The sequence below is a fragment of the Siphateles boraxobius genome, unplaced genomic scaffold, assembly GCF_051911475.1.
Source record: "Siphateles boraxobius isolate OS27281-9 unplaced genomic scaffold, OSU_SipBor_1 19, whole genome shotgun sequence".
Taxonomy (NCBI): Eukaryota; Metazoa; Chordata; class Actinopteri; order Cypriniformes; family Leuciscidae; genus Siphateles; species Siphateles boraxobius.
This window is the reverse complement of record NW_027508799.1, coordinates 26,152,397-26,177,759: the sequence shown is the minus strand read 5'-3', so window position 1 is coordinate 26,177,759 and position 25,363 is coordinate 26,152,397. Positions and strand designations below refer to the sequence as shown.

The 25,363-nt window shown below is 37.3% G+C and overlaps 1 protein-coding gene across 26 annotated transcripts in view; it reads right to left on the bottom strand.

Annotated features, from left to right (window-relative positions):
• Positions 1-300: 300 nt before the first annotated feature.
• The window catches only part of grip1 (glutamate receptor interacting protein 1), a 269,029-nt gene continuing 243,966 nt past the window's right edge, over positions 301-25,363 (bottom strand). For 5 of the 26 annotated variants that reach the window (XM_077234606.1, XM_077234607.1, XM_077234615.1 and 2 more), the window contains 10 exons: positions 24,282-24,351; positions 22,115-22,260; positions 17,350-17,494; positions 16,284-16,423; positions 14,956-15,153; positions 9,516-9,684; positions 7,096-7,207; positions 3,293-3,523; positions 3,059-3,205; positions 301-2,957 (listed from right to left, as the gene is read on the bottom strand). In XM_077234606.1, coding sequence (XP_077090721.1) covers positions 2,694-2,957; positions 3,059-3,205; positions 3,293-3,523; positions 7,096-7,207; positions 9,516-9,684; positions 14,956-15,153; positions 16,284-16,423; positions 17,350-17,494; positions 22,115-22,260; positions 24,282-24,351 — 1,622 coding nt within the window. In that variant the 3' untranslated portion in view covers positions 301-2,693. Of the gene's footprint in view, positions 2,958-3,058; positions 3,206-3,292; positions 3,524-6,893; positions 6,939-7,095; positions 7,208-7,493; positions 7,533-9,515; positions 9,685-14,955; positions 15,154-16,283; positions 16,424-17,349; positions 17,555-22,114; positions 22,261-24,281; positions 24,352-25,363 lie in introns of all 26 variants that reach the window. The other 21 variants (XM_077234598.1, XM_077234592.1, XM_077234605.1 and 18 more) reach the window with 13 other exon arrangements.

Here is a 25,363-nt window from a genome sequence, read left to right as displayed (position 1 = left end):
TCACCTTTTTTAAAGTAACATGACGCTTCAAATAACGATTGTATCGATTACGTCGTTTTGCCACGAGACTGTTAAAAATGTATTTGTCATTGAATCATTCAAGAGATTCGTTTGAAAAAGCTGATTCATTCAGTAAGTGTGTTTAAAAAAAAAGTGGTGATTCTCAATTCATCCAGAATCGTGCAGCTCTAGCTAGTTATTTATTCCAATTTACAATTATATCAATGTGCGTGGAAGGAAATCTTCAAATAGCACCTCGTATAAAGTACCCGCATCATAAAGTATCACATCAGATCGAGATCATTTTGTGTCATCTCTCCACTCAGTATGTCGTTTTATTGTTTCTCTGTTCGTCGGCCATACAAAGGATTACAGCTGAAGGAATCCCCAAATTTATACATAGACGATAAACATCATGCTAACAAAGTATTAAATTTGTACAAAAATACTTTACAGCTCATAATACCTGTCCATTAGAAATAAAAATACAATATTTCAGGGACATAACTGTGACATTGAATCAAATTCATCATATACTGAAAATGGACACCCACTATTTTAACTGGCAGTGCTTGACTTCACTAAACGTTTCCACAAATGGAACACAAAAATTAATTTTTTTTCTTCTTTTCACTTGACCAGTGTATTTGCAGTAACACAGTGAAGTGTTGACAAATTTAGGTTGAGGTCAAATAAAGCGTTGCAATGAAAGTGACAACTAACTCTTGAATCAGGCCTTGAGAACCATAATTCAACGTAGCGCTTATGCATTTGAGAAACATCTCAGTGAGTTGTTCAGTGCATGAGTTTGGGGAATGAACCCGTACCTGAAGGTTTATCTGAAATAGAACAACAAATAAAGACACATTTTCATCATCGGCACACTTTCTCCATCAAATGGGCTTGATGGGTTTTTTTGTTCGGTTCAGTAGTTGGACCACAATGTGCCATTTGAAAATAGTGAGTAGACAGGATCTTTGAGCACTGACAAACAAGGGTGACATCACTCAATCAAAAGCACAGTTTCACACAGGTGGGTGAGGCTCTTCACTGCCATTAGCAGCTTACCCATGGCATTTTTTTCTTTACTAACATCTTTTTTTTTTTTAAACAGACCTACAAATGTGATGTTTAGTGGTCTACCACATATGAAAAACCCATTCTCATGATTTGACACTCGATTTTTTCTTCTTCTCTTTACAAACGAATTGCGCACCCTTTGGGCTTACACAGCCTGGAAAAAAAATGTCAGATGAGACATAAAACCATAACAGTACCATATACAAATTACCATAATGATTTATAACTATTTAAACAATGGTGGGAGGAATACAAAAGTCTTCTCAGGATTTTTTTTTTCTCATGGACATCAACCCCATGCTCGTGTATTTGTCATAACTGGGTACTGCAAATTTAAGCAAATGAGATGAATTTGTTTGTTGTAATATTCTCATTTATCACAGACAGCGGAGTAAACAATATGCGAGTACCTACTTGAACGGCTGTCGTTTTTCGCTTAGGAGATTGATGTCGTAATAAATAAGCTGTTCTATCATTTGGGCCAATGATGGATTTCCTCAAAAAGTGGGGCGAGAGTCTGGAGACCGCAGACCTTCGGCGGTTACCTAACAAAGTACAAAGAGTGTCCGAACCGAATGACCTTCTTCGTGCCATCAATCTGCTCCGGTACATGGTCGATAGTGACCTCATGCTAACCAGCCACCGCTCAAAATCACACACATCCCTTATAAATCATCCGCCTCTATTCATAAAAATAGACATCTATCCAATTTCAAGATAAGGTGCCTTTGTGCCACCCTCTCCTTATGAGTGACATAGGATTTCATATTTGCAGTGAAAAGAGAACCAAAACATGGTGTTTCTCGTGTAGCCAAGCTCTTGTTTTTTTGGACAGAAGTACTACAAAATAGTTTATTAAAAGGTCTCATGCAATAGGCTATAACCCACATTCAGTCACAATTGAAAAATGGCTACCGAATTCATTGTGCTGATTATTTTTTTCCCCTACTCAGCTTTATCCTCTCTTGTTGAGCAAGAAAAGGGACCAGCTCTGACCTTGGCATCAGATAGAAGGAAATACACGGACATACACTATACACACACTTGTGTTTCAGTATCACAAAAATAGGATGGTCGACGATTGCGTTTCGGATGTGGGACTTTGACAGACTTCGTGGAGGCTTGCGAAATAAAGTCTCGGGACACGCGCGCGCACGCACACACACACACACACACACTCGAACTCACACAGACACGACGATCACAGAGTGGCCAGTCCGATGTCATAAGTAAAAGTCTGTGTTGCTTTTATGCATCTTTTGCTTCTTTTTTTTCTTTTTTTGGAGTTGTCCTTAAAACTATTCTTGTTTATTGGCAATAAAAATCAGGGATGGCACTGTTTCAGTTTTTTTTTCCCTCACAATTTGGTTTTCCAAGAGGTCAGTGTGGTCTTCGCCGCCTTTTTCACAGGGTAAAAACACACCCAGCGTCTCAGGAAAGGACCTCTCAGTCACGGTGGTTCATGCTCTGACTTAGGAAAGGGACTGGGTGTGTGCTAAAGGACAACAAGCCCCTCGTTTTCCTCCCCTAGAGGGAGCCGTTTAGGGAGGGGAGGGTTTGCTTTAGCACCATGAGGAGGAGCGCTCCATTGCAGGCACCTTGGAGGAGTTCTGCTATAAGGTCTTGTTGGGGTCTCTGTCCTCTAGTCCCGCTAGCGTGGAGTTGTGCTGCTCCTGCTCCAGCCCTGCAGCGGGCTGCTCGAGAGGGTCCCCGGTGTCAGTCCAGTTCACAGCCTCGTCATTGGACAACAGGTTCAGTTCTGAGGTCAGCGAGGAAACCGGATTCCGGCTTATGACTAGATCCAGTTTGTTCCCGGACTCTGCTATGAGAGGAACCACTAAGCAGCAGTCAAAGTCTCTAGTCCGGACATGGTTTATCTGTGGCACCAAGCAAGAAAAAAATTCATCTCATTTAGAGGTACAATTTCTAATGTACTTGTTGTCCCATAATTTAGCAGGACTGCATCACAGTGGCTCACCTGTAGCAGTCTGTCGTATGGCTTCAGGCCTCCGATTTCAGCAGGGCCACCCGGACGGATATTGTTAACATAAACCCCCTTCTCCAGGACCCCATCAGACACACTAAACCCAAAGTCCTCAAGATCTGAGTCCTTCAACAGACTCATCTGGGAATGTGGGAGCAGTTACACACATTAAACCTGCTGTATAACGATAATTGAATTGAGAATGGACCAAAAGATCAGTATTCCCACCTTATGGAGCTCAACTGGGGTAGGTGACATGTCTTTGATCTCCTGCTTCATTCTCCTCATGGAGAAAGCTTTTTTGCCGACGTCGGTGGGCAGGGTGTTGCTGCGGTTTGCCTGGGTGTATTGTGGTTTGTTGCTGCCACGTTCCTGAAAGCTGGCCTGACGGCCCAGATGGCTTCGGGTGGGCGCAGGGTCGTGGTTTAGACTTAAAGAGCTGCCCGACATGATGGTGGCCTACAGGGAAAACCATGAGAAACTGAGCTGAGTACGAGTAAACATAAGTGATGAGAAGGTTATACAGATAAAAGCACTCAAAACACACTTTATAAATAAAGTTTAGTATACAACTACCGTTCAAAAGTTTGGGATCAGACAGCCTTTTTCTTTTTGTGAAAATTCAGCGAGGATGAATTAAATGTATCAAAAGTGACAGTAAAGACGTTTACAATGTTACAAAAGATTTCAAATTAATGCTAAGATTTCAAATAAATGCTGTTCTTTTGAACTTTCTTTTCATTAAAGAATCCTGAAAATAAATGTAACGTTTCCACAAAAGTATTAAGCAGCACAGGTGTTTTCAACATTGATAATAAGCACCATAAAGGCATTTTAGAATGATTTCTGAAGGATCTGGAGCAATGATGCTGAAAATTCAGCTTTGATCACAGCAATAAATACGATTTTAAAATATATTGAAATAAAAATGTTATTTTAAATTTCACAATATTACTTTTTTTTGATTAACTGAATGCAGCCTTGGTTAGCATAAGAGACTTCTTTCAAAAACATAAAAAAAAAAAAAAATCTTACCAAGCCCATACTTTTAAACGGTATTGTATGGAAATTACATTGTCAGTGAAATTAAGTGTAACAGTTACAGTACAAAGGGTGACATTCTAAGCATTTCATTAACAGTTTGTGTTAAGCTTCCTGTTTAGTGTGTTACAAGAAGCAAAATGCTGATGGACAACGATACACAAACTCTTAGTAACATGCATTTTTACACAATAATGGGCGGTTTGAACCACTTTGACTTCCACCATGGCAAGCCATGGCAATGATTAAACAATGAACGGTGGGCATTTTTTAGATGTTTCTTGGAGTCCTTTGAAGATGATCTTCAAAAAGACCCTGGCTCTGGTTCAGACTTTTACCGGGGACATTACTACACAATATTGAAATATTTGCTGCAGCTCTTCCATCATGCTTTGCATGAGCCCACATGCCTTCGTTCTTTCAATCCACCGTCATTTGCTAGTTTGTGTGAATCTCACTCAAACTGCATGGAATGGAGATTCCAGGTTAATGACAGGTGACCACACAAAAAACTCTTCTAAGCCGATGCATTTGTGGTAAGCATTGTAAAAAAATCATTAAACCAGTGATCAGACATGTAATCATGCACCTTGACAACATTCGATCAATTCAGCATGTGAAAAATGAAAACGTGTACTTTTGGTACAATGTTTTTCGGGCCGTTCCGAGCTCAATAGTACATTTTACTGACACAAACCAAAGGCAAACACTTTCATCGAATCCAATTGAGGCCAAAGGGTACATTCAGCGTAAAAGGCTTTTGATTTTATTGTGTTTCCACAGACAAGTGGGACGGAAAGTGAAGAGCTTTCAAAGCGATCCCTAACTTTGACTACTAAAAGCTTCTCTGCGCTGACGGCTACGTGTGGTTTGGATTTAACTCGAGGTATGATAAAGGAAGGGCAAGAAAATCAATCTGCTTTCATGAAATGTTTCAAGGCTAGCCACAAAGCATGTCAAATGCACCATTGTGTGACATGACAGCAGGTATTATCAACTGAGACTGACAAAAAATTAAATTAAATTAAAAGCAGACTAAAGCCATTTCTATTTAATTTTTTGTTTGTTTTTTATAGTATTTAAAGGGATAGTTCACCCAAAAAATAAACATTCTGGCATTATTTACAGACCGTCATGTTGTTCCAAACCTGTTTGACTTATTTCGTCCACATGAAAAGGGATTTTATTGCAGAACACAGTTAAGCTCCAAAAATGACACACAAGAATCATAAAAGTAGTACAAATGATTCCAAGTCTTCTGAAGCCAAACGATAGCTTTGTATGAGGGACCAAAAGTTGACTAGTAAAAACACTATTTAAAATCTGCTGTAATGAAATCTGTCACCTGAATGTCACTGTTACTGCTGAACATGTGCGCGAGAATACATGATGTCGAGGTTGATGAGAGATGCTGCCGTGTACTTTCAGGCAGTGTGGCAATATTTCGATTCTTATTGGAATATTTAGTTCTCGTTAGTCATGCATCCCACAAGATGAGTATCTGCTTTATGGTGGGAAGAAAACTGCAATGAGATGCTCAGACCGATATCAGTGTGTTCCTGTGCCGTCAGAGAACATTTTCTACACAGCAGGCCTTGCTGTTAACAGGCAAAGATTTTCACCATTTGTTTTTCTGAATAACAACGTGAAACAACAGCAATGTGATAGCCTTAAAATAGACTAGTTTGTTCATTAGTCTAATGACGACAACCTAGTTTTCAAATGGGTTTCCTTGCGAGCTCAGAGTGAGTGCAAATGCCTTTTAAATCGTTATTTTACAAAAACATGTTAATATTAATGCATATTGTTCTTTAATTAAAAAAAAAAAGAAAAACATAGGTCTTTGAAATTATCTTTTGAAGAAAATTACTCTTGACGTAATGATCGTTTCCAGCTGTGTTGTTAACAAACTATTCATCCTTATTTCAGAAATAAAGCTGAAACAAAATATACATTTAGTAAAAGTTAAACCTAACTTAATGTTGCCTTGGCAAATAAACGAAATAAAATAAGTATGTTGAAGCAGTACTAAAATTACTTACTAAAAATAATTTAAAGCTAAATAGAAATATTTAAACATTTAATTATCATTATTTTAAAAAGCATTAAAATCAAAACCGATAATATAAAAATTAAAGCTAATTAAAAAATATTAAATACTATAATAATTAATAAATAATAATAAACTAACCCATGTTTGCAGTGACTGGATAAAGATTATTAGAAATAAGTTTCTATATATTTGGACTTACAAGAGCAATTTTTGTGAAGTATATTCACAATGATTTAAATAATTATGAAGTATATTCACTATGATTTAAATAATGTTAAAGATTTTTTTTCCAGGCCTGGAAATTACAGTTTTAAAGTATATTTTAAATTGCAAAAATCAAAAATGAAAATCAACTATTTATTTATTTATTTAAAATAAAAAAAATAAAAATCGTGCTACAAAATTACTCGGTACCTATCACTAACATAAAATAGATTTATGATTTGGAACAACATAATTGTGACTAAATGAAGACAGAATCTAGGTGAACGACACCTTTAACACGTCATAATGCGTTTTGAATGCACCCCAGGATCTGAAGTGGATGCCAATAGTGGTTGTCTGCGAATCTCCAACCCCCCCCCCCCCCCCCCCCCCCCCCCTCCCCCCCCCCCCCCCTCCTCCTCCCCTTCAAGCAGGCCACCAGCAAGAGACACTGAGCCCATTAGCACGACGAGAGCACTTGGCTGCCAGCGCTACAAGCAAAGAGGAAGCCCAAAGGAAAGAAAGGGGTACCAAGATGGCCAGGTTTCTCTTATTCAGAAGCCTGTCTGGCTTGTCCTGGAAAAAGAAGGAGCTGTTACACAAAACAAGGGTTGGTACTGCATGATACTGAAAAAAGATTATGTTGGGGGGTTGATGAATGGAAAGAGCTAAAGGGTGAACGTGGGGAGAGGGAAATGGACACAAACGGATGGCATTTTTCTTCCCAAGTTACCTCAAGTTCTCGCAAGATCCCGGATTGGCCGCACGTCTCTAGGTCTTCGAGCGCTTGGGACCAGAAGTTCTCTTCCTGGTCTGGCTCCGTCCCATCATGCCCCACTATAAACCTGTTTGAAACACAATGGGACGTTTTAACCGCCTAGTACGTGAAAACTACGGCGGCCAAAGAGCAGGCAGGTGTAACAGTGATGAGCGCAGGGGACGACCAATGATCTGTGCAGGCTATGGTGGAGCTCTTGAAGAGAGACATACAGACACACCCCGTGCGGTCGGACACACTGTGATAGGCGGTGATGTCCTGGTGGATTGTGGGGCTTTGGGTTATGAAGTGAAAGGGCCGGATTGGTTTGGGGAAGCAGTGCAGGTTAACAGGCACACAGCACTGAACCTCACCTGCTGTCTGAGATTAAACCGGTGGGGAGCGTGGATGCCCTGTAATGGGAGATCAGCTTCAATCAATAACACAAAAGGCATGGGTATAGAGTCAAACCAGATCACTCAGTCGGTCTCTTTTTAACAGCGGCGTTTTAGCCTTTACATCCTGTACATAACACATTTTGAGTGCCTTCGTCTAAAATACATTTTACTCTCAAACGACAAAGAAAAATGGGGAAGTTTTGCATTGTACAGATTTGATTTAAATACAGACAGCAGAATGCTGACAATATTTGAAAAGACTGAAAGCATGAAAGTACTGGTTGTTTCTTCTTCTCAGAGTTTTTTTTTATTCTGTAATTCTAGAGTATATGAGATATAGACATGTTTTCTAGATGATTTATTATAGTTCCTAAAATTGAAAAACATGAAATGGCATTCGCAACCCATTTTCCTCCAATCCATAATACAACATATGTGTAACAAACATGAGTGAAACAAAAAATTGAGGCACTGCAACTACTAAAAAAGTAGAAAAAAATTAAATAATGAATTATATATATTTTTAAGTATAATTATCTCCCACAATTTTTGGTAATATCATTATATTTTTAAATTAATTTTATATATATTTTTTAGTTTTGCTTAGCCATTGTGTGAATTAAAATAATAAAAGCGTAAAACACCAAAACGAAGCCTGTGCCAACTATTTGAATAAATAGTTAATAAAATAAATAAATTTGCCATTGGTACCCACTCGTCTGCTATTTAGCCAATCAATTACAACCACTGGATGAAAGTTAGCCAGATAATTAATATTCATGAGCCAGGCTGATTTAAAATGCGTCTACTTTTCAGGTCATTCCTACACCCCTGATTTTGTACTGGATTGTGGAAAAATTGGCACAAGACCCGGGATGTGTATTAAGAAACCAAGTAAATGAGGTCAACTTTGATGTCATCTTTAAGGCAGCGCACAGTCACCATTAAATGGAAACTGTACAATCCTGAGACAAAACCTCAAAGGGTGATCATAACTCTAGTGTCAGCTAAATACTTTAAAAAGGCCTTCTTTCTTCCTAAGAGCTGCTGGCTTCATTACTGCACACAGGGGCCCTTTAAGCCTTTGATCTACAGCACAATGAATCTGAATTACAAATATTCAACAGCACAAGCTAACAAAGAATAAAGTAGAATCACCCCAAAAACGATCAATCAAAGCTCCAGTAACAGCCTTTTTGACAATACAATGTGCTGCAAATGTACCACACAGCTGAGTTAATATTATGACTGAGAGTCACATTTTAGGTTGAAACAAAGACTATTTCACACAGAAGACCCACTTAATGTGAATATTAAAGTCAGTTCACTTCTTAAAAATTGTACTGATGGTCTCGTCTGAGATTGTCTTTTGAATTTAATGAATTTGAGAAGTCAACAAAACATTTTAATAAACGCGGTTAAGCAGCATTGCCTTCACACAATACCTTTCTGTACAGTCTGGCTCTAAACTAGTCCATGATTCAATGGATATTGACACTTCAGTACTTCATTTCTAGGAAATAAAGAGGTAATAACTATTATGCAATATTAATGTCTTCAATGGCAGAAAAGTTCAATCTATTTCACTCTATTTTCAAGTCTTGTGTACTTTGCTAATGTAGTATAAAATCCATCCAATGGATTCAAGACATCACATTAACCATCTAATAAACCTAGCGGCCTTAATATATACTTAATATTTCACCCAAAAGTGAAAATTATCTCATCATTTTCCCATTATTTGTCATTATGTTATGTTGTTTCAAACCTGTATGATTTGTGATATGATTTATGATTCCCTTACAGAAAAGAAGAATCTTTGAAGAAGATCTTGAACACACAATGGTTAGGGTAAAAAAATATTCCATGAAAAACGGTTTTGGAACGACTTGAGGATGAGCACATAGTGAACTATTGCTACAAAATGAAGATTGGTTATATATGCTGCAATGTGAATTAAACGACTGAGTATAGTTTACAGGCAGTATGTTGACGTACCCGCTAGTGCTGGGCCTATCCCATTCATCCACACTGAGTCCGAAGTCTGGCATGATGTTGTTCCTCTGCCGGCCGCTGTTGACCGGAGAGAGGCTGCCCCGGCTGGGCTTGGCGTTCCTCCACTCATGGCTGTGGAAACTGTAGCCCGATGCCTGGAAACCCGTGGGAGCTGAAACAAACACACACGAGCAGAGTCCAAAATTTACTTTTTTTTGGCCACTTTTGCCAATAGCGGGTGAATTGAGAAAATGTACTACCCATAAATATTTCTTACATGCTTTGAAATTGTATTTTGTATGTTTATTATTTAAAAAAAACTATAAATAATGAATTCAGTTTGGATAAAATAGCTAAATGATTCCATTGAGACGAAACAAAAAACCTATTATTATTAATGATAATGGTAACATTATGGTTCCATTTGTTAACAATAATACCTGTAAAGCATTTATTAACCTGAGTGTTAATTTCATAATTTACTAATGCATTATTAAAATCAAAAGTTGTATCTGTTAATGCACTGTGAACTAACGAGCAAACAATTAACAGTTGCATTTACTAACATTAACAAAGATTGATAAGATTAATAAATCATGTAAACATTTATTGTTCACTACTCTGTTAACAAACATTAACTAATGGGAACCTTATTGTAAAGTGTTACCATGATGATGATAACATTAACAACAAAAAATAATGCTAAATTCATTTTAGATAAAATACCTAAATAATTCCATTGAAAAAAAAGAATATTATTATAACTACAACAACGGGATAGCTCAGCTAAATTCAAGGTCAATTATTGCATTGAACTATAAATAAATGAAAGTTCTTTAACAAAATGCATTACGTTGTTCCTGCTACAGTTACAAGCCAACAGACGAGGTTACAACTTTACTCGCATTTGGCCAGTGTTATTGTACCCTGTGCACAACATTAGCCTGCTGATAAATCAATTTGACCGTAAATGAGAGAGATAAAAAAGCATTGGCAATAAACGGTTCCCAGAAGAAAGAGTACATTTCTGCATTACGCCGCACTCTCTGCCTCACACAACACCGGTGCAGGAGCTCCTGGATGCACGGGTTCCCAGGCTCCGCTCATTAATCTGGCTCAAGACTGCTGGAGGGCAGGGTGAGGACTATAGGGAGAGTGGAGAACAACATGCTAGCTGTGTTCACACAATCCTCTCCGGAGGGAGTCACGCCATTGTGTTTTATACGCTTCGGTCTGATTCTCCCTCGGCGACCACCGCAAAGCGCTGCATAGCCTCAGGGTTTTAAGATTCACCAGCAACTCAATAAGGATTAACTGCTTGTGATTTGTTCACCCCTCAGGGCTCGAGAAGGTGCAGGAATCCTTAATAAGACTCTCGATAGCTATTTTAGACTTATGTCCCTTTTTCAAGGAAAGAAGTTTTGGAAATGCTGAATGATGATACATGCAGGGATTAATATCTCTCTAAACTGCACATGCACAACTGCATGGGAATGATGTTGCTCATACGCATTGTGCAGAAAAAGACTAACAAAACCAGCAACGATGTCTTGAAACAGAGTTAAAATGGTCCGGTAATTTTTCAGTATGGAATAAAAGTTGTGAGAAATCTTGTGCATGGAAAAGTGCACAATGCTAATTAATGCAAGACAAGGAAACCGTGCAGAGGAGGTCATAGTGGCAGCAAACGCCACAAATAATGATATAAAGCATGTTATTTTATATTATAATATTGCATTGTTATTTTTATGCCTTGCTTTCTAAAGGTCCCAACAAATAAGAGAAAACAGGCTATCTTGAAAAAACATGAGAGAAAAATAACTCAAGAGTATCTTGTGACCTCTATACCAGTAATCCACAACTGATTTTTCCATCAATTTTGTTGATTGTACAAAAGTCAATTGAAATGATTTATTAACAATACCACTAATGGCATACTGTAGGAAGCGTACAAAATATGCCAAATAAATAAAATGGGTAGAATAGAAAAATTGAATACATAAACTACATTTAGTGCATTCTGGGATAAAAGAAAAGAAAAAATATTGATCAATATTTAAAATAATATTTTAGAAACATATATTATATTACATAAATGTGTGTTAATAAGTATTTCTGCTTAGCCCAACAGAAATGTTTTACGCTGCAAGATTGAATATTGCATGCAGGTAGACTATTAATCTTATTAGACGCAAGACACATGATTACTTTAACTTTTCATCCCAGGTATCAAGTTCAGAGTCAGCTTTTTCCTTATCTGAGGATACAGCTGTTTACTAGTTGAATCCCATAAGGGCCAATAGATTGCCAGCAACCTTGAATTTATGCTCCTTCCACATCATCCATAATTTAAGGGGCAGATTACTGCTTCCTGCGAATGGTTTCCGAATCTCTGCAACCATCTGAAATTCATTTATGTATGGAGTCCTGAGAGAAAGAGAGTAGCGCTGCCTGAGGGGAGGAGAGCAACCATATGAACCTGTTAACATGAGCGGAAAGTTTCTTTCCACCCCATCAGAGCGAGGGACATGGAAAATAACATATGAGATGAAAGGTGGTTTTTGAGGAGGTGTATTTCAGCAACACTGGGATGAATTAATTATCTCTATAAATAAAAAATGACTGATGACAGTCAGATAGTAATGGGAATTAAGAAAAAAGTTTCGCTCCCTGGCAGATGGTAATTTATTTAGAATCAGATTATTTGTAGCTACATTAGCATTTCCAAAAGTACACTGTAAAAAATGATAGGATATGTAAGAATATATGATATATAAGAATATAACAATAAGTTATGACAACATATGTTTTTACATTTGCATCAAAATAAGTAAAGCAATTCAACTCATTTTTAAAGTAATTTGGTAACACTTTACAATACGGGTGCACTAATAAGCATTAATTCATACTTAACTAATGCACAGATAATCATGAGTTAATGTAGGACTCATGAAGAACTAAACCATTAATTAATTATTACTGCATCAGCACCTAATAAAGAGTCTATATGATTAATAGATAAAGTAATAAATGAATTGCTATTAATTACACGTGTCATCATGTATTAATTCCTTAATAACATATTTTATTAACTAATAGTGTAAATGAATGTGTTAATTACCACAATTAGTCAACGCTATGCACTTTAACTTCCAGTTGTCTGCTTTAATTAATCATTAGCTAATGATTTGCAAATCTATCATTATGTTATGACTTTACCAGCAACCTGCCACAGGAGCTGCTGATTCAGTTCTACTCAGCCATCATTGAGTCTGTTTTATGCACGTCCATAAATGTGGTTTGGTTCAGCTACCAAATCAGACATCAGGAGACTACAACGGAAAATCAGCACTGTAAATCTGAAAATGTCTATTCTGACTAAACCCAACTGTGATACTTTTATTCTCATATATTTATAATTTTATTTTTTATTCTTATAATTTGTAGTATTATGTTTCTTGTTGTATTTGTACATGTCCACTGGAAGCCTCAGTACCAAAACAAATTTCTTGTGTGCAAGCACACTTGGCAATAAAGCTCTTTCTGATTCTGATTGTACTTAAAGGCACATTGTATTTAAGGCACATTGAAGGTTTTGTCCAGCCAATTTGTGAGAATTTAGTAAGTGCACAAGTAAGTGCATCGCATTACGTTTTCATCAACTTACAGGCTATTATAGTTTACCGTAGCTATATTTGGACGCTCATTTTTTTCATTCTGCCAAAATCTCATGGTATTAAAGACGAAGTGCTGCGCACAGGCTGTTTAAGACAGTATTGGCTATGACTCGACCACAAATACTAGACTAAGATGGTCTTCTTAAACCCTGTGGACCATTAACATATTGTTATTTCAGCAACTATTTTCACTAATATACATGAGCGTGGGAGTAATGCCCATATGTATTATTCATATATGAATAGAAACCATTTCTCTGAATTAAACATTGAAATGTGTGATTTGCCTACTTGGCATTCTCGATTCAAGCGATGATTGCGATTAGTTTTGACCAGGAGGCCTCAGTGTCAGGAGAGCTGACTGCAATTCAAACCCATTACTGGCGAGTTATCCAAATGGCCATGTGTATCCCAGCGCTCATTATGACTCATTTTCCACTTAATAAAATAATGCATTTTTCCATTTTAGCCCCAGCACTGTACTACCAGCTGGCCTAATAAAATACATATATCCCAATGCAGATTACTTGAAATAATTACTTGAGTAAATGCATATCTGCTGTTCTAAAGAAAATAGAAAACTCAATTAAAGCTACATTAGACCTGGGACTCAACCGATCCCCCAGGATGCAAGTTGGCGCTGTAGCTAATGTGCGAGAACAGGTGGTGACCATGATGAACCAATACCAGGTCAAAAAAGACTGTATTTTATGTCATTGTGATAAAATAAAAAATTCTGTCATTATTTACTCTCCCATTTCATTCCAAAACAAATTAATTTCCCCCCTATAGAACATAAAAAGAACCATTAAAGTGATCCACACAACTTTTGTGGTATATTCCAGGTCTTCAAAAGTCATACGATCTTAAATCTCATTCACATTTGCGAAAATTCAAATCAACATTATGTGGCTCATTTGTATATGAGCATATATTCAATATATTAGTATATTGAATATATGCAAGAGCCAGTGAGATTGAAGTCCTATGATGAGTTTTCCGGGGCATTTTCAGAGCTTTAATTTTGCTAAACCTTTCCTTTGTGATTTATGGAAAAAACACATGGAATGACATGAGGAGGGGTAAATAATGCTAAAATGTAAATTTTTGAGTAAACTACTCTTTTAAATATTGCCCTGGAGCTAGAGGCCATTGGAATAATTTCTATTCTAACTTATTCAATGGAAACCAAAGTTGATATGTAGTTGTCACTGACCATTACGGAAACTTTTTTTTTTAAACACGAACAACGTCAGTCAAAAAAAAAAAAAGTTTTAATAGTGAAATTTTTTGTAACCCTAACCCAACTTAATCATCACCCCAATTGTAACTTATACAATATATAATATATATAAATCAAATTAAATAAATATAAATTATTAAATTGCACAATATAGATTAAAATGTATAAAACAACACAGATAAAAAATAAAAAAAAGATTAGACCTTCCAGAAATGGTAGGTAACAACACGTTTCGGAAACTTTTCAAACAAATGTCGTGCTCTCGTTTGCAATTAGAATCTGAAATGCCTGCTGGAACACTCTAAATGGCAGAAGCAATATTGCAAAAGAAATTTTGGCCAGAAAATTTCAACAAATGGGACGGTTCATGTCGCTTTGCTGAAATAATGTAGCTCCAATTATATTTTGCCCAGAGGGTACTGGGACTTATTTACTGCAGTAAAACATATTTAAAGCTGAAAGGTAGAAATGCTAATTGCATTTTGTGAAAAGTTAAAAATAGTAAAAAAAAATATCCACTCACACTCACATTTACCCTGGGTGCTGAAGGTGGCGTCAATGGCAGAACCATCCCAAGATTCCACTGCGCTATCCACACTGGGGATGGTGGTGGAATAGATGTCGGAGAGTTTAACAGGTTTCTGCCCAGTCTGACCCTCGTCCTCCATATCGCTCAGATCATTCATGCGACCAGTAACCGAGGGCTGCTTCGGGCTTGGCACTATAGAAAGAACGAAATAAAGTCGATGATTGTCTGAACCCTCGGATCACAGTCAATAGACTAGAAAAATCTAGACTTTACTGGATATTAGGCTCACAAATCAGTGCTCATTTGATCTTTTTCTCTTGGATAAGGAACTTTACTTTGTCTACTATCAGTCTACAGTATATGATAGATGGAGACAAAACTAATTAGACCTTAGGCATTAATGACTCACGGCTAGGCAGCTTTATTGCATTTTAGAGCTACAGTTAGATGTACAGTACTGTGGGAGGTGATGTGTGTGAGAAAGTGCGACGAGAAAATAAAAGCAAAGAATGTGCCAATCAAAAGTTTGGGAAATATAATAAGAAAAATAATGTTTTAGAAAAATAAAATTAGAGAATAACAATTAGTAAATAATAATTAAAATGATAAAACACATAACTAATTTGAGAATAAAGTAACCAAAAATGGTAAACAAACAAACAAAAAATATTTTTCCTTCACTATCCACCCCAAATCATCAATTTAAATAAATAAATATAAATTAATAATTAAAATAAATAAACAAATCAATAAAACACATTTAGGGTATGTTTACACGACAACGATGTACTAAAAACAGACAAGTTGTCAAAACTATCCCCAATCACACAGATCTGTGAAAATGACTAAAAAGGCTGTATGATGCATGCCAGGCCAGTAGTTGACGATGTCACTTTGTCAAGAAACACCCCGTGAACACATAGTATGTATGCGTGAACATGTAATGCGCATGACGGCACCGTTTTCACAAATTTGCATTTTTGTTGTTTACATGGAGACGGTGAAGGTATCATTTTTAAAACCTTGCACTTTGAATCTTGTTTTTAAAAGCTTGCGTTTTCAGGCCCCCAAAAACACTGTTGTCGTCTAAATGAACAGCCAAAACTCCTAAAAAGTTCCTAAGAGTTCAGTTTTCTCAGTTGAAAATGGTGTCGTGTAAGCATACCCTTAGATGTTTGTTAAAGCATTCATAGGCACCATTTAGATTTGTACACAAAACCTTTAAAATTAGTTTTAAGGATCATGAGAAGTGTGTTCAGACATTTGACTTGTAGTGTACATAAAAAAGCCATTTGGTCGTAAGCTTGCATGTCAGCACTCACATTCTCCCTGTTTCTTGATCTTCAGTGTGACGGACTCTCCTGCCATCTGCAGCAGGTGGATGGCCTCACTGAGAGGTTTGCCCTTCAAACTGTTGCTATTAATGGCCAGAATGCGGTCACCAATGTGGATGGCACCAGTCCTGTGGAAACAAAAGCAAAGCAACTCAGCTGCAATGCATCATTTTAAAAGCCCTTTTTTTCTTGTTGAAAACATGCATTCATTCAAATTAACTAGGGCTGTCCATAGATTAAAATGTTTAATTGGGATTAATGCCTACGGCAACACATTAACATATTCAGTACTTTCTAAGAAAAGGAAAGAATCATTTTTATACATTTTATAATTAATTTATAATTAGAATTCTATTTAAATACATATAATTATCATTCAAATGATATAATATAGTTTTATTTATAATATATATTTTTATATAAGGACCTATTATGCCCTTTTTATAAAGTCTTGATTTTGTTTTTGGTGTCTGCTAGAATAGGTTTTCATGCTTGAATAATAAAAAAACAACTTATTTTTCACATTGTTGCAGCACCTCTCTTCCCAGTCTGTCAGTAACACTGTTCAGTTTCTGTCTCTATGAAGCCTCTCCTTCCGAAAAGCACAATGTGCTCTGATTGGTCAACTCAACCAACGTTTTGCAACCAGTGTTTCTTAAAAGTGTCACATAACGCACAATATCATTCTGTTAAGCGTGCACTGCCGTTTTGTCATCTGCCGCTTAAATGTTAGAACTCTTAAAGCAGAATGGATTCTGATTGGCTGTCAATGTGTTTATCATTCACCAGCTAGAATAAGAATCGGTTCTTTCTTTGTGCCATTATTGTTACAGTATAGTTGTGCTGTTAACTCCGTCCTTTAGGAGTGGACTTTGCTTTATAACTTTGCAGACCTTTTTCTTGCTCAAACAGCAACATAACACATTAAAGAAAGTTAAAATATAAAAAAAGCATAATAGTTCCTTTTTAAGATATCACACACATTAGCTCTCTCTATATACATGTATATTTAACTTAAGTGTCAACAGGCTTGAAAGCATGAACAGAGCCGTACCTCTCGGCCAGGCCGCCTTTAGTGAGGCTGGAGATGATGATGGGGTCGAAGGGCTCCTCGGTGCCCGAGATTGTGATGCCCAGCGGCCCACCGTAGCGTTTCAGCTCCACCGTGTAAATGATGGCGCCGGAGGTCTCCTGCTCGTCTGCAACACAGGCCAACAGCACACGGGCGTCCCTATCAACACTGCCATCACGTAGGATACCTCACAGAGGGGCAGAGAGCAGAGCGAAGACACCCCTCACAACACCGGACAGAGAGAGGAGGTAAGGAGGATTGACAAGAAAATAAAGAGAAAACATGAGGGAAGAGGAACCCAAAGGAAACAAATAGAAATGGGGTAAAAATACTAGGGCTGTCAATTTAACATGCAATTGAACATTCGCCAAATCCATTTACTGACCAGTCCTACCTTTGGCAACTGTTGTAAACTGACATTTTTTCCAACTATATATAATTTTCAGATTGCACTGCACTGCAAATAATAAAAACAGAAAATGTACTGGTAATTTTCTGCTAGGACATTGTCCAGTAATTTTATGGAAATTTCTGTCAACCCAAAAACATAATGCAAAATACAGGTAAAACACCTGTAAAAAAACAATACGGAAAACTCCTTATTTATACAGTACATTGTGCCCTATTTTACAGTGAATCTGCACATTGTGTAATTAATGCCATTACAATTGCTAATTCATTGACAGCACCCCAAAAAACAACCTAACTAAAAAGTAAAAGTGATGTCTGATAATTCTCACAAAAAGTAATAAACTGGAGGAACGAAAAGCAGGAAGAATGGGAAAAGAAGTAAAGGCAATTTAAGAGAAGAATGGTGTAAGATAATGGAAGTGGTGCATCCAGAAAAAAAAAGAAAAAATGATAAAGAGAAAATACAAGTGAGTGGCAAAATGGAGATATTCACATGCATAATAAAAAATAAAAAAATTGGGACATTGGCTCTGTGATCTATTTCAAAAATGGATACAACACCTACCTCCAACCACCTACTAAATCACATTTTATGATCCAAAGGAGAACTAAGCCTCCATAGCCTGGACACCCAATGCATTTCAGATGTCAGACATTTCTTTTTCCCCCAAAGTGACTTAGTGCATTCAAGCTGTATATTACATCACTATTTGTGCTTTTCCAGCTGAGCTACAAGAATCATAATGTAAATTAATTATAAGACTGAACTCATTTTGTATGCACTCAAGTGCAGATGTGGCTATAGCAACATCAAAATCCACTTGAAAATGTTTTATAAAATATTTGTGGCGCTGATTCATAATGCTCAACATCAATTAAGAGGTCAACCTGCTGTTTTGACATGACTACACAGAGAAGGGAATGCGCTAAAGAGAAAAATTGAGGAAAATCTCGCAGATCCTCGGGGCAACCGTTGTCATGACCCACCCGCATCCACATACTTATGAAGCGCTGATATCTGTCAGATCACAGCAGGTCTAGGTTTGTGTTTGTATGTCTGCGCTGGGGGTCTGGGGATGTTCGTTAAAACGAGGTCGGCTCATTACGCCTTTGTTTTTTTCGCCGATGGACTAATGGAGAGATGGGAGGGAAATTACCCCTATTTAGCATGCCAGTTAACACGACCTCTCTCAGACTGATGATTTGTTGTCACAGAAAAAAAGGGTTTGTGAAAAATGAATGTCGACCTTAATGTTCCCAGTTCCCAGAAAGATATAAACGAGCCTCCAGCATTGGGCGAGGATCTGAAACACAAGGTGCCATTTCACGGACACAGTGGACGTCCTGGATGAAATATAAATGCCAAATAAAAGTGATTCGCAGGTCTGCTTTGTAAGTACGAGCATAACGCCCCTGTAGAAGACTATGAAGCAGAGGATTGTGGGTAAATGCTTTTGAGACGCTGGATGAGGGGCTCCAAGGGTTTCTAATCGGATAATTGAACCAAACGAGCATTAAATTGAAGCGATTAAACCTAATTTTCTTCAGTGCGCACAATGCTAATAGTGTTAAGGGTGAATTGTGAGGTTGTGGAAGCGAGGAGAGAGGTGTATGTTGTTGTAGCCCAAAAGAAGAAGCGAAAGGTTTACCAGAAGGTCCTTTGGAGATAATAAAGATCTCACTGGGACATTTTTGACAGCAGAACCACTTCAAATCCTATACCTCAACTTAAAGTAAAGGCCAGTTGTATGTATATAGCAAAAAAGTAATTTAGGTTTGGAACAAGATTTTCTTTTTTGACTGAGCTATCCATTTAAACGGTTAAAAATGAACAAGCAGTGTAACTACACACTAAGGTGGAGCGAAATATTGAATATTCAAATGCATTCATAAAAACTTTTATTAATTTATACTGTGAATGATGCATTAACAGGTTAAAATGTGCAATAACAGGTTTGACCCATAAATGAGTAGCAATAGCAGGCCATCTGATCTCAAAATCTTGGCTCCATGTAAAATAAAACTTTTATGTTCAATTTTGACAATCTTTCTAAAGTACTATTCATTTATTTATGTGTAAAACCCTAACCTTTAAGAAACACTGTGCATATCACGAATTTAAAGCGTTTTTAACTCTCCATTAAGTTCTCTAAAGAGCATGTCATTATACTAATTTCCCGATCTATCCTTGTCTTGTGATTTGCAAACATCACATTGAAAAGACTCTGATTTAAACTTCAGCAAAAAAAATGCAAGAAGAGTTGGTACGATCAATTCTTTTTCTGTGATTCATTTCAAGAGGTCCGTTTCAATTAGTAAATTTATTAATTTGATTAAACAATTTACTCAAGTCAATTAATCAAAAATGTAAATGAAAATCCACACTATATATATAATGTATATATAAATAAATAAATGTGTGTGATGTGTGTGTGTGTGTGTATATATATATACACATACACACATATATATTTATGTATGTATATATATATATATATATATATACATACACTCACCTAAAGGATTATTAGGAACACCTGATCAGTTTCTCATTAATGCAATTATCTAATCAACCAATCACATGGCAGTTGCTTCAATGCATTTAGGGGTGTGGTCCTGGTCAAGACAATCTCCTGAACTCCAAACTGAATGTCAGAACATGGCACAACCATTTCTAGGGTTTACAAAGAATGGTGTTAAAAGGGAAAAACATCCAGTATGTGGCAGTCCTGTGGGCGAAAATGCCTTGTTGATGCTAGAGGTCAGAGGAGAATGGGCCGACTGATTCAAGCTGATAGAAGAGCAACTTCGACTGGAATAACCGTTAGTAATAACTTGTTACAACCGAGGTATGCAGCAAAGCATTTGTGAAGCCACAACACGCACAACCTTGAGGCAGATGGGCTACAACAGCAGAAGACCCCACTGGGTACCACTCATCTCCACTACAAATAGGAAAAAGAGGCTACAATTGGCAAGAGCTCACCAAAATTGGACAGTTGAAGACTGGAAAAATGTTGCCTGGTCTGATGAGTCTCGATTTCTGTTGAGACATTCAGATGGTAGAGTCCGAATTTGGCGTAAACAGAATGAGAACATGGATCCATCATGCCTTGTTACCACTGTGCAGGCTGCTGGTGGTGGTGTAATGGTGTGGGGGATGTTTTCTTGGCACACTTTAGGCCCCTTAGTGCCAATTGGGCATCATTTAAATGCCACAGCCTACCTGAGCATTGTTTTGGACCATGTCCATCCCTTTATGGGCAACATGTACCCATCCTCTGATGGCTACTTCCAGCAGGATAATGCACCATGTCACAAAGCTCGAATCATTTCAAATTGGTTTCTTGAACATGACAATGAGTTCACTGTACTAAAATGGCCCCCACAGTCACCAGATCTCAACCCAATAGAGCATCTTTGGGATGTGGTGGAATGGGAGCTTCGTGCCCTGGATGTGCATCCCACAAATCCCCATCAAGTGCAAGATGCTCTCCTATCAATATGGGCCAACATTTCAAAAGAATGCTTTCAGCACCTTGTTGAGTCAATGCCACGTAGAATTAAGGCAGTTCTGAAGGCGAAAGGGGATCAAACACAGTATTAGTATGGTGTTCCTAATAATCATTTAGGTGAGTGTACACACACATATATTTATGTATATATGCATACATATGTGTGTACTAAAACTTTTACGTTAGATGCGATTAATCGATTTGAAAGCCCTAATATATATATAGTTAGGGGCGCGTGTGACACGAATGGTCATGTCGTGACTTTTTCCAATGTGCAGCGCGGAGAAGAGAACAGGTGAAGATGGATGCTGAGCGGACGGACACTGAACTGGTGGCCAGAAAAAAATGCTACCTCAGTTATATGGCGATATTTTGGGTATAATATAACCGACACTCAGCATATAACTTTTAATTATATATTTAAATTATATAAATACATGAAATATATTAATATATTACTAATATTAATATATTGAAATATATGGTCATATAAGGTGATAAACATCAAATTATAATAGGGCTGTATTTCCCAGTCCTACTTGATTCATATCTGTATCCTGTACTTAAGGGATTCATGCCTAATAATGCTGTCATGTTTTCTCTTATCTTGTCCTTTTTCTGACCTTACCGTATCTGGTTGAAACCATATTACATTAAAATAGGTTAATCAGTCAGGTCCTAATAGCTTATTCTTTATCTTGATCCTGGCCAAAATAGGTTCATATTAGAAGTCTTTGCTGATGTCTTCTGTCCTTGCATGGGGATTTTTAGTGTACATTTGTGTCCGTGTGGTGTGGGTAGTTGCAGAGGCTCAGAGGTACCTGAGTTGTCCTCGTCCTTGCGGATCTTGAGTTTAACCAGGTCTTCGCACTGCTGCAGGATTTGAACGGCGTCCTCCATGGAGCAGTTGTCCAGACGGATGTTGTCTATTGCCAGAAGCTTATCCCCCAGCTCCAGGGTGCCCGTTCTTTGAAGAGTACACGGAAAAACCATTACAAGCTTTTTTGCAGAAGCACAACCAATGTAACATTTCCTCTGCCATACAGCAAATCTCCATTTCGTCTTGCAATATTTTGAAGGAAAGGTTATTTTCTCCCTCATGCAGACATTTACACTCATTTCGTTGTAGTCTGAGCTCACATTCTGCTAGAAAACACATCCATTATTCAGTGGATTGACCATGGGTACACAGCAAAGAGCTTCCAGAGGCGCCGAGTTAGATCTGAAGCCAAAAAAAATCCTTACTTTTATCGTATTGGTCATAATCGTGTCGTTCCATATTCAGATTAGACATTGAGATGTAATCCTGCCTGAATTCACAATTATTACACCACTTCTTCATATTAAATGGCTCACTTATTTTTAGGCCCTTTTAATAGAGCTGAAATGGAGGAGAGCAAAATGTGAAAGATTGCAAGAGCCAAGGCCATCTAACATAGACGCCTGAAAAGAAAGACGAACAAACCTGTATTTAACCACTACACTGTGTACACAGCGATTCATAACCCAATTCTCTCTCCTTCTCGCATAATTATCAGGTAAACATATGTTCTATTATGTAAAGGTAGGGGGAATTAGAGTATATGTGCTGAAAGAGCCTTAATTACTTGGTATACAACATCCCCCAACAACCCTAACTATGACCATGGAGAATTTATATTTTAAGCTTTGTTAGCCTTAAAAAGTTAGAAATGAAAGTTGAGCTTGAGAAGAAAAGTACACTATCATTCAAAAGTTTGAGGTCAGTAAGACTTCTTTTCAAAGAAATTAATAATTCAATATCTCAACAATGCTTTAAAAGCATGACAGTAAAGACATTTAGGTTACAAAACATTTCTATTTTTAATAAAAGCTGTTCTTTCGAAATTTATTCGTCAAAGAATCCTGAAAAAAGTATTACAGTTTCCAATAAAATTAAGCAGCACAACACCTTTCAATATTAATAAATGATTGTTTATTAAACAGAAAATCTGCACATTTTAATGATTTCCGAAGGATCACGTGACACTGAATTCTACTAATGACTGCTGTAAATTCAGGATTAAATTACTTAATATATTAACAATAAAAAATAATGGATATTTCACAATTTACTATTTGTCCATTTTTGAGCAATTAAACGCAGCCTTGGTGAACATGAGACACTTTTAAATTAATTAAAACCCCAAACTTTTGAAAAGTACCATATCTATGCTATGAGTGAAAAGTTATTTTAAATAAATTAACTATAGCTAGTCTATTTTTAGAGGAGTGCAGCTAGATTAGATTTTACCCTATAGACCTCACAATCACCAACGGTGCAGTCAAACAGCACTCTACACCTTTCCTCAGGGCAACCGCTGAAATTTATGTCAATACGGAGGGTTGCACGTTCTCCCAGCCGCACTCCACTGTAGACTGGAGAAAATGAGCATTTATATTCATAAGAATGCTTTGGCAAGTTGATGCAGATAGCATACGCTCGTAGTCATGCTCGATTTTGTGCGCAGATGTCATTATATTAGCAGTGTGGGTACAGTTGGAGAACAGTATTTAAGGCATGGATGAAGAGCTGATTTGGATAAGTTCAGAAATGCAGTGCTGATGTGTGCCAAAAGGAATTTTCAGCATCATTACTCCAGTCTTCAGATTCACATGATCCTTATAAATTCATTATAATGCTGATTTGGTGATGAATAGAAGGTTCAAAACAAACCATATTTATTTGAAAGATAATTATTTTCTTCCCAAAACTTTTAAACTGGGTTTGCTGGGTCAAACTGTTTGATGATGGGCATTATGCTTTAGAGCTTGTTATATCGAGTGAAACATTTCGCACTTGGATATAAAATGTAACCCATCTATTATGCATTTTTTAATTTAACATAGCAAAGCTTGACATGCTGGTGGGTGTAAGTGTGCTGGAGGCCGAGTTGTTTTGCATGAGATTAGAATTGTTCTATACATTTAAAAAGAGATGCGGTGCAAGACAATGGCGTGAGGCGGTACCTGTGCGCAACGCTGCCTTTCTTTATGTCAGAGATGATGAGCGAATCTCCGGGCTTCCTACTGGAAGGAGCTGTGAAGAGAGAAGAGAACAATAAAACTTTAATAGCACAACATCACTCATTTTCTGTAGGCAACACTGCTGATTATTTAACTGTCATTGAATCATTCTCAGATTATAACAACATTTTTAAAGGTACAGCACTTTTAAAGGTTCTGTCTTGCTGACAAAAGTGTCTTTAAAATTGGTGAGAGTAAATCTGATGACACAGTAAGAGCTTTGTATCGACTTGGTTGGTGGAGAACTAGTTGCTTTCGGCAGCATAAACAAGTAGTTGTCAATCCAGTCTAGTCGGAACTGATGGTTTTTGATGTCGATTTTGCATTTTTCCAGCTTGGAGAATGACATGATGACACTGCAACATATGCCACTCCAACTGATTGACAATCGAGATGCATATTTTCCACAGAGCTGTGTGGATGGCAATCTTCCAGCATATAATAGTGCACATATAAAGATATATATTTTTAACTATAAAGAAAGCACTCTGCCAAAAAAATAAAAACTTAAACCAGCCTAAGATGGTTTGCTTGGCTTATAGTGGGGTTAAAACCCCTCTAAAACCTGCCAACAGACCAAACCAGAAAAGCCCAGCATATAAGCTTAGGCTTTGTTTTAAGTGGCTTTTTTTCCAGCAGGAAAGTCTAGGACCGTGGTTCTTAACCTTTTTACCTCTAAAGCCACTCACTGTCCAAAATAATTAAATAATTTACCCATTTTGTGATTTCAGACATTTTAGAATATGTGTCAAAATATAAATGGGCCTAAAATGCTGCCAGCTCTCTAGGATTTGGAACAGAGCTATTATGTCAGGATGAAATAGAAAATAGACCTTTTTAGCAGCTCTAGTTACATTCTGGTGTACCGAGGGGACAGATGTGAGTGCATAATCACATGTCATATGGTCCCTAGCCTAACAGGAGCATCTGGAGGTGTGATATCAAACTTCTAGAGTGACGCGCCAGAGCATTTTACTCTCAGTCAGAGCTCAGGGTTATTCATGTTCGCTTAGTGCGTCACTGGC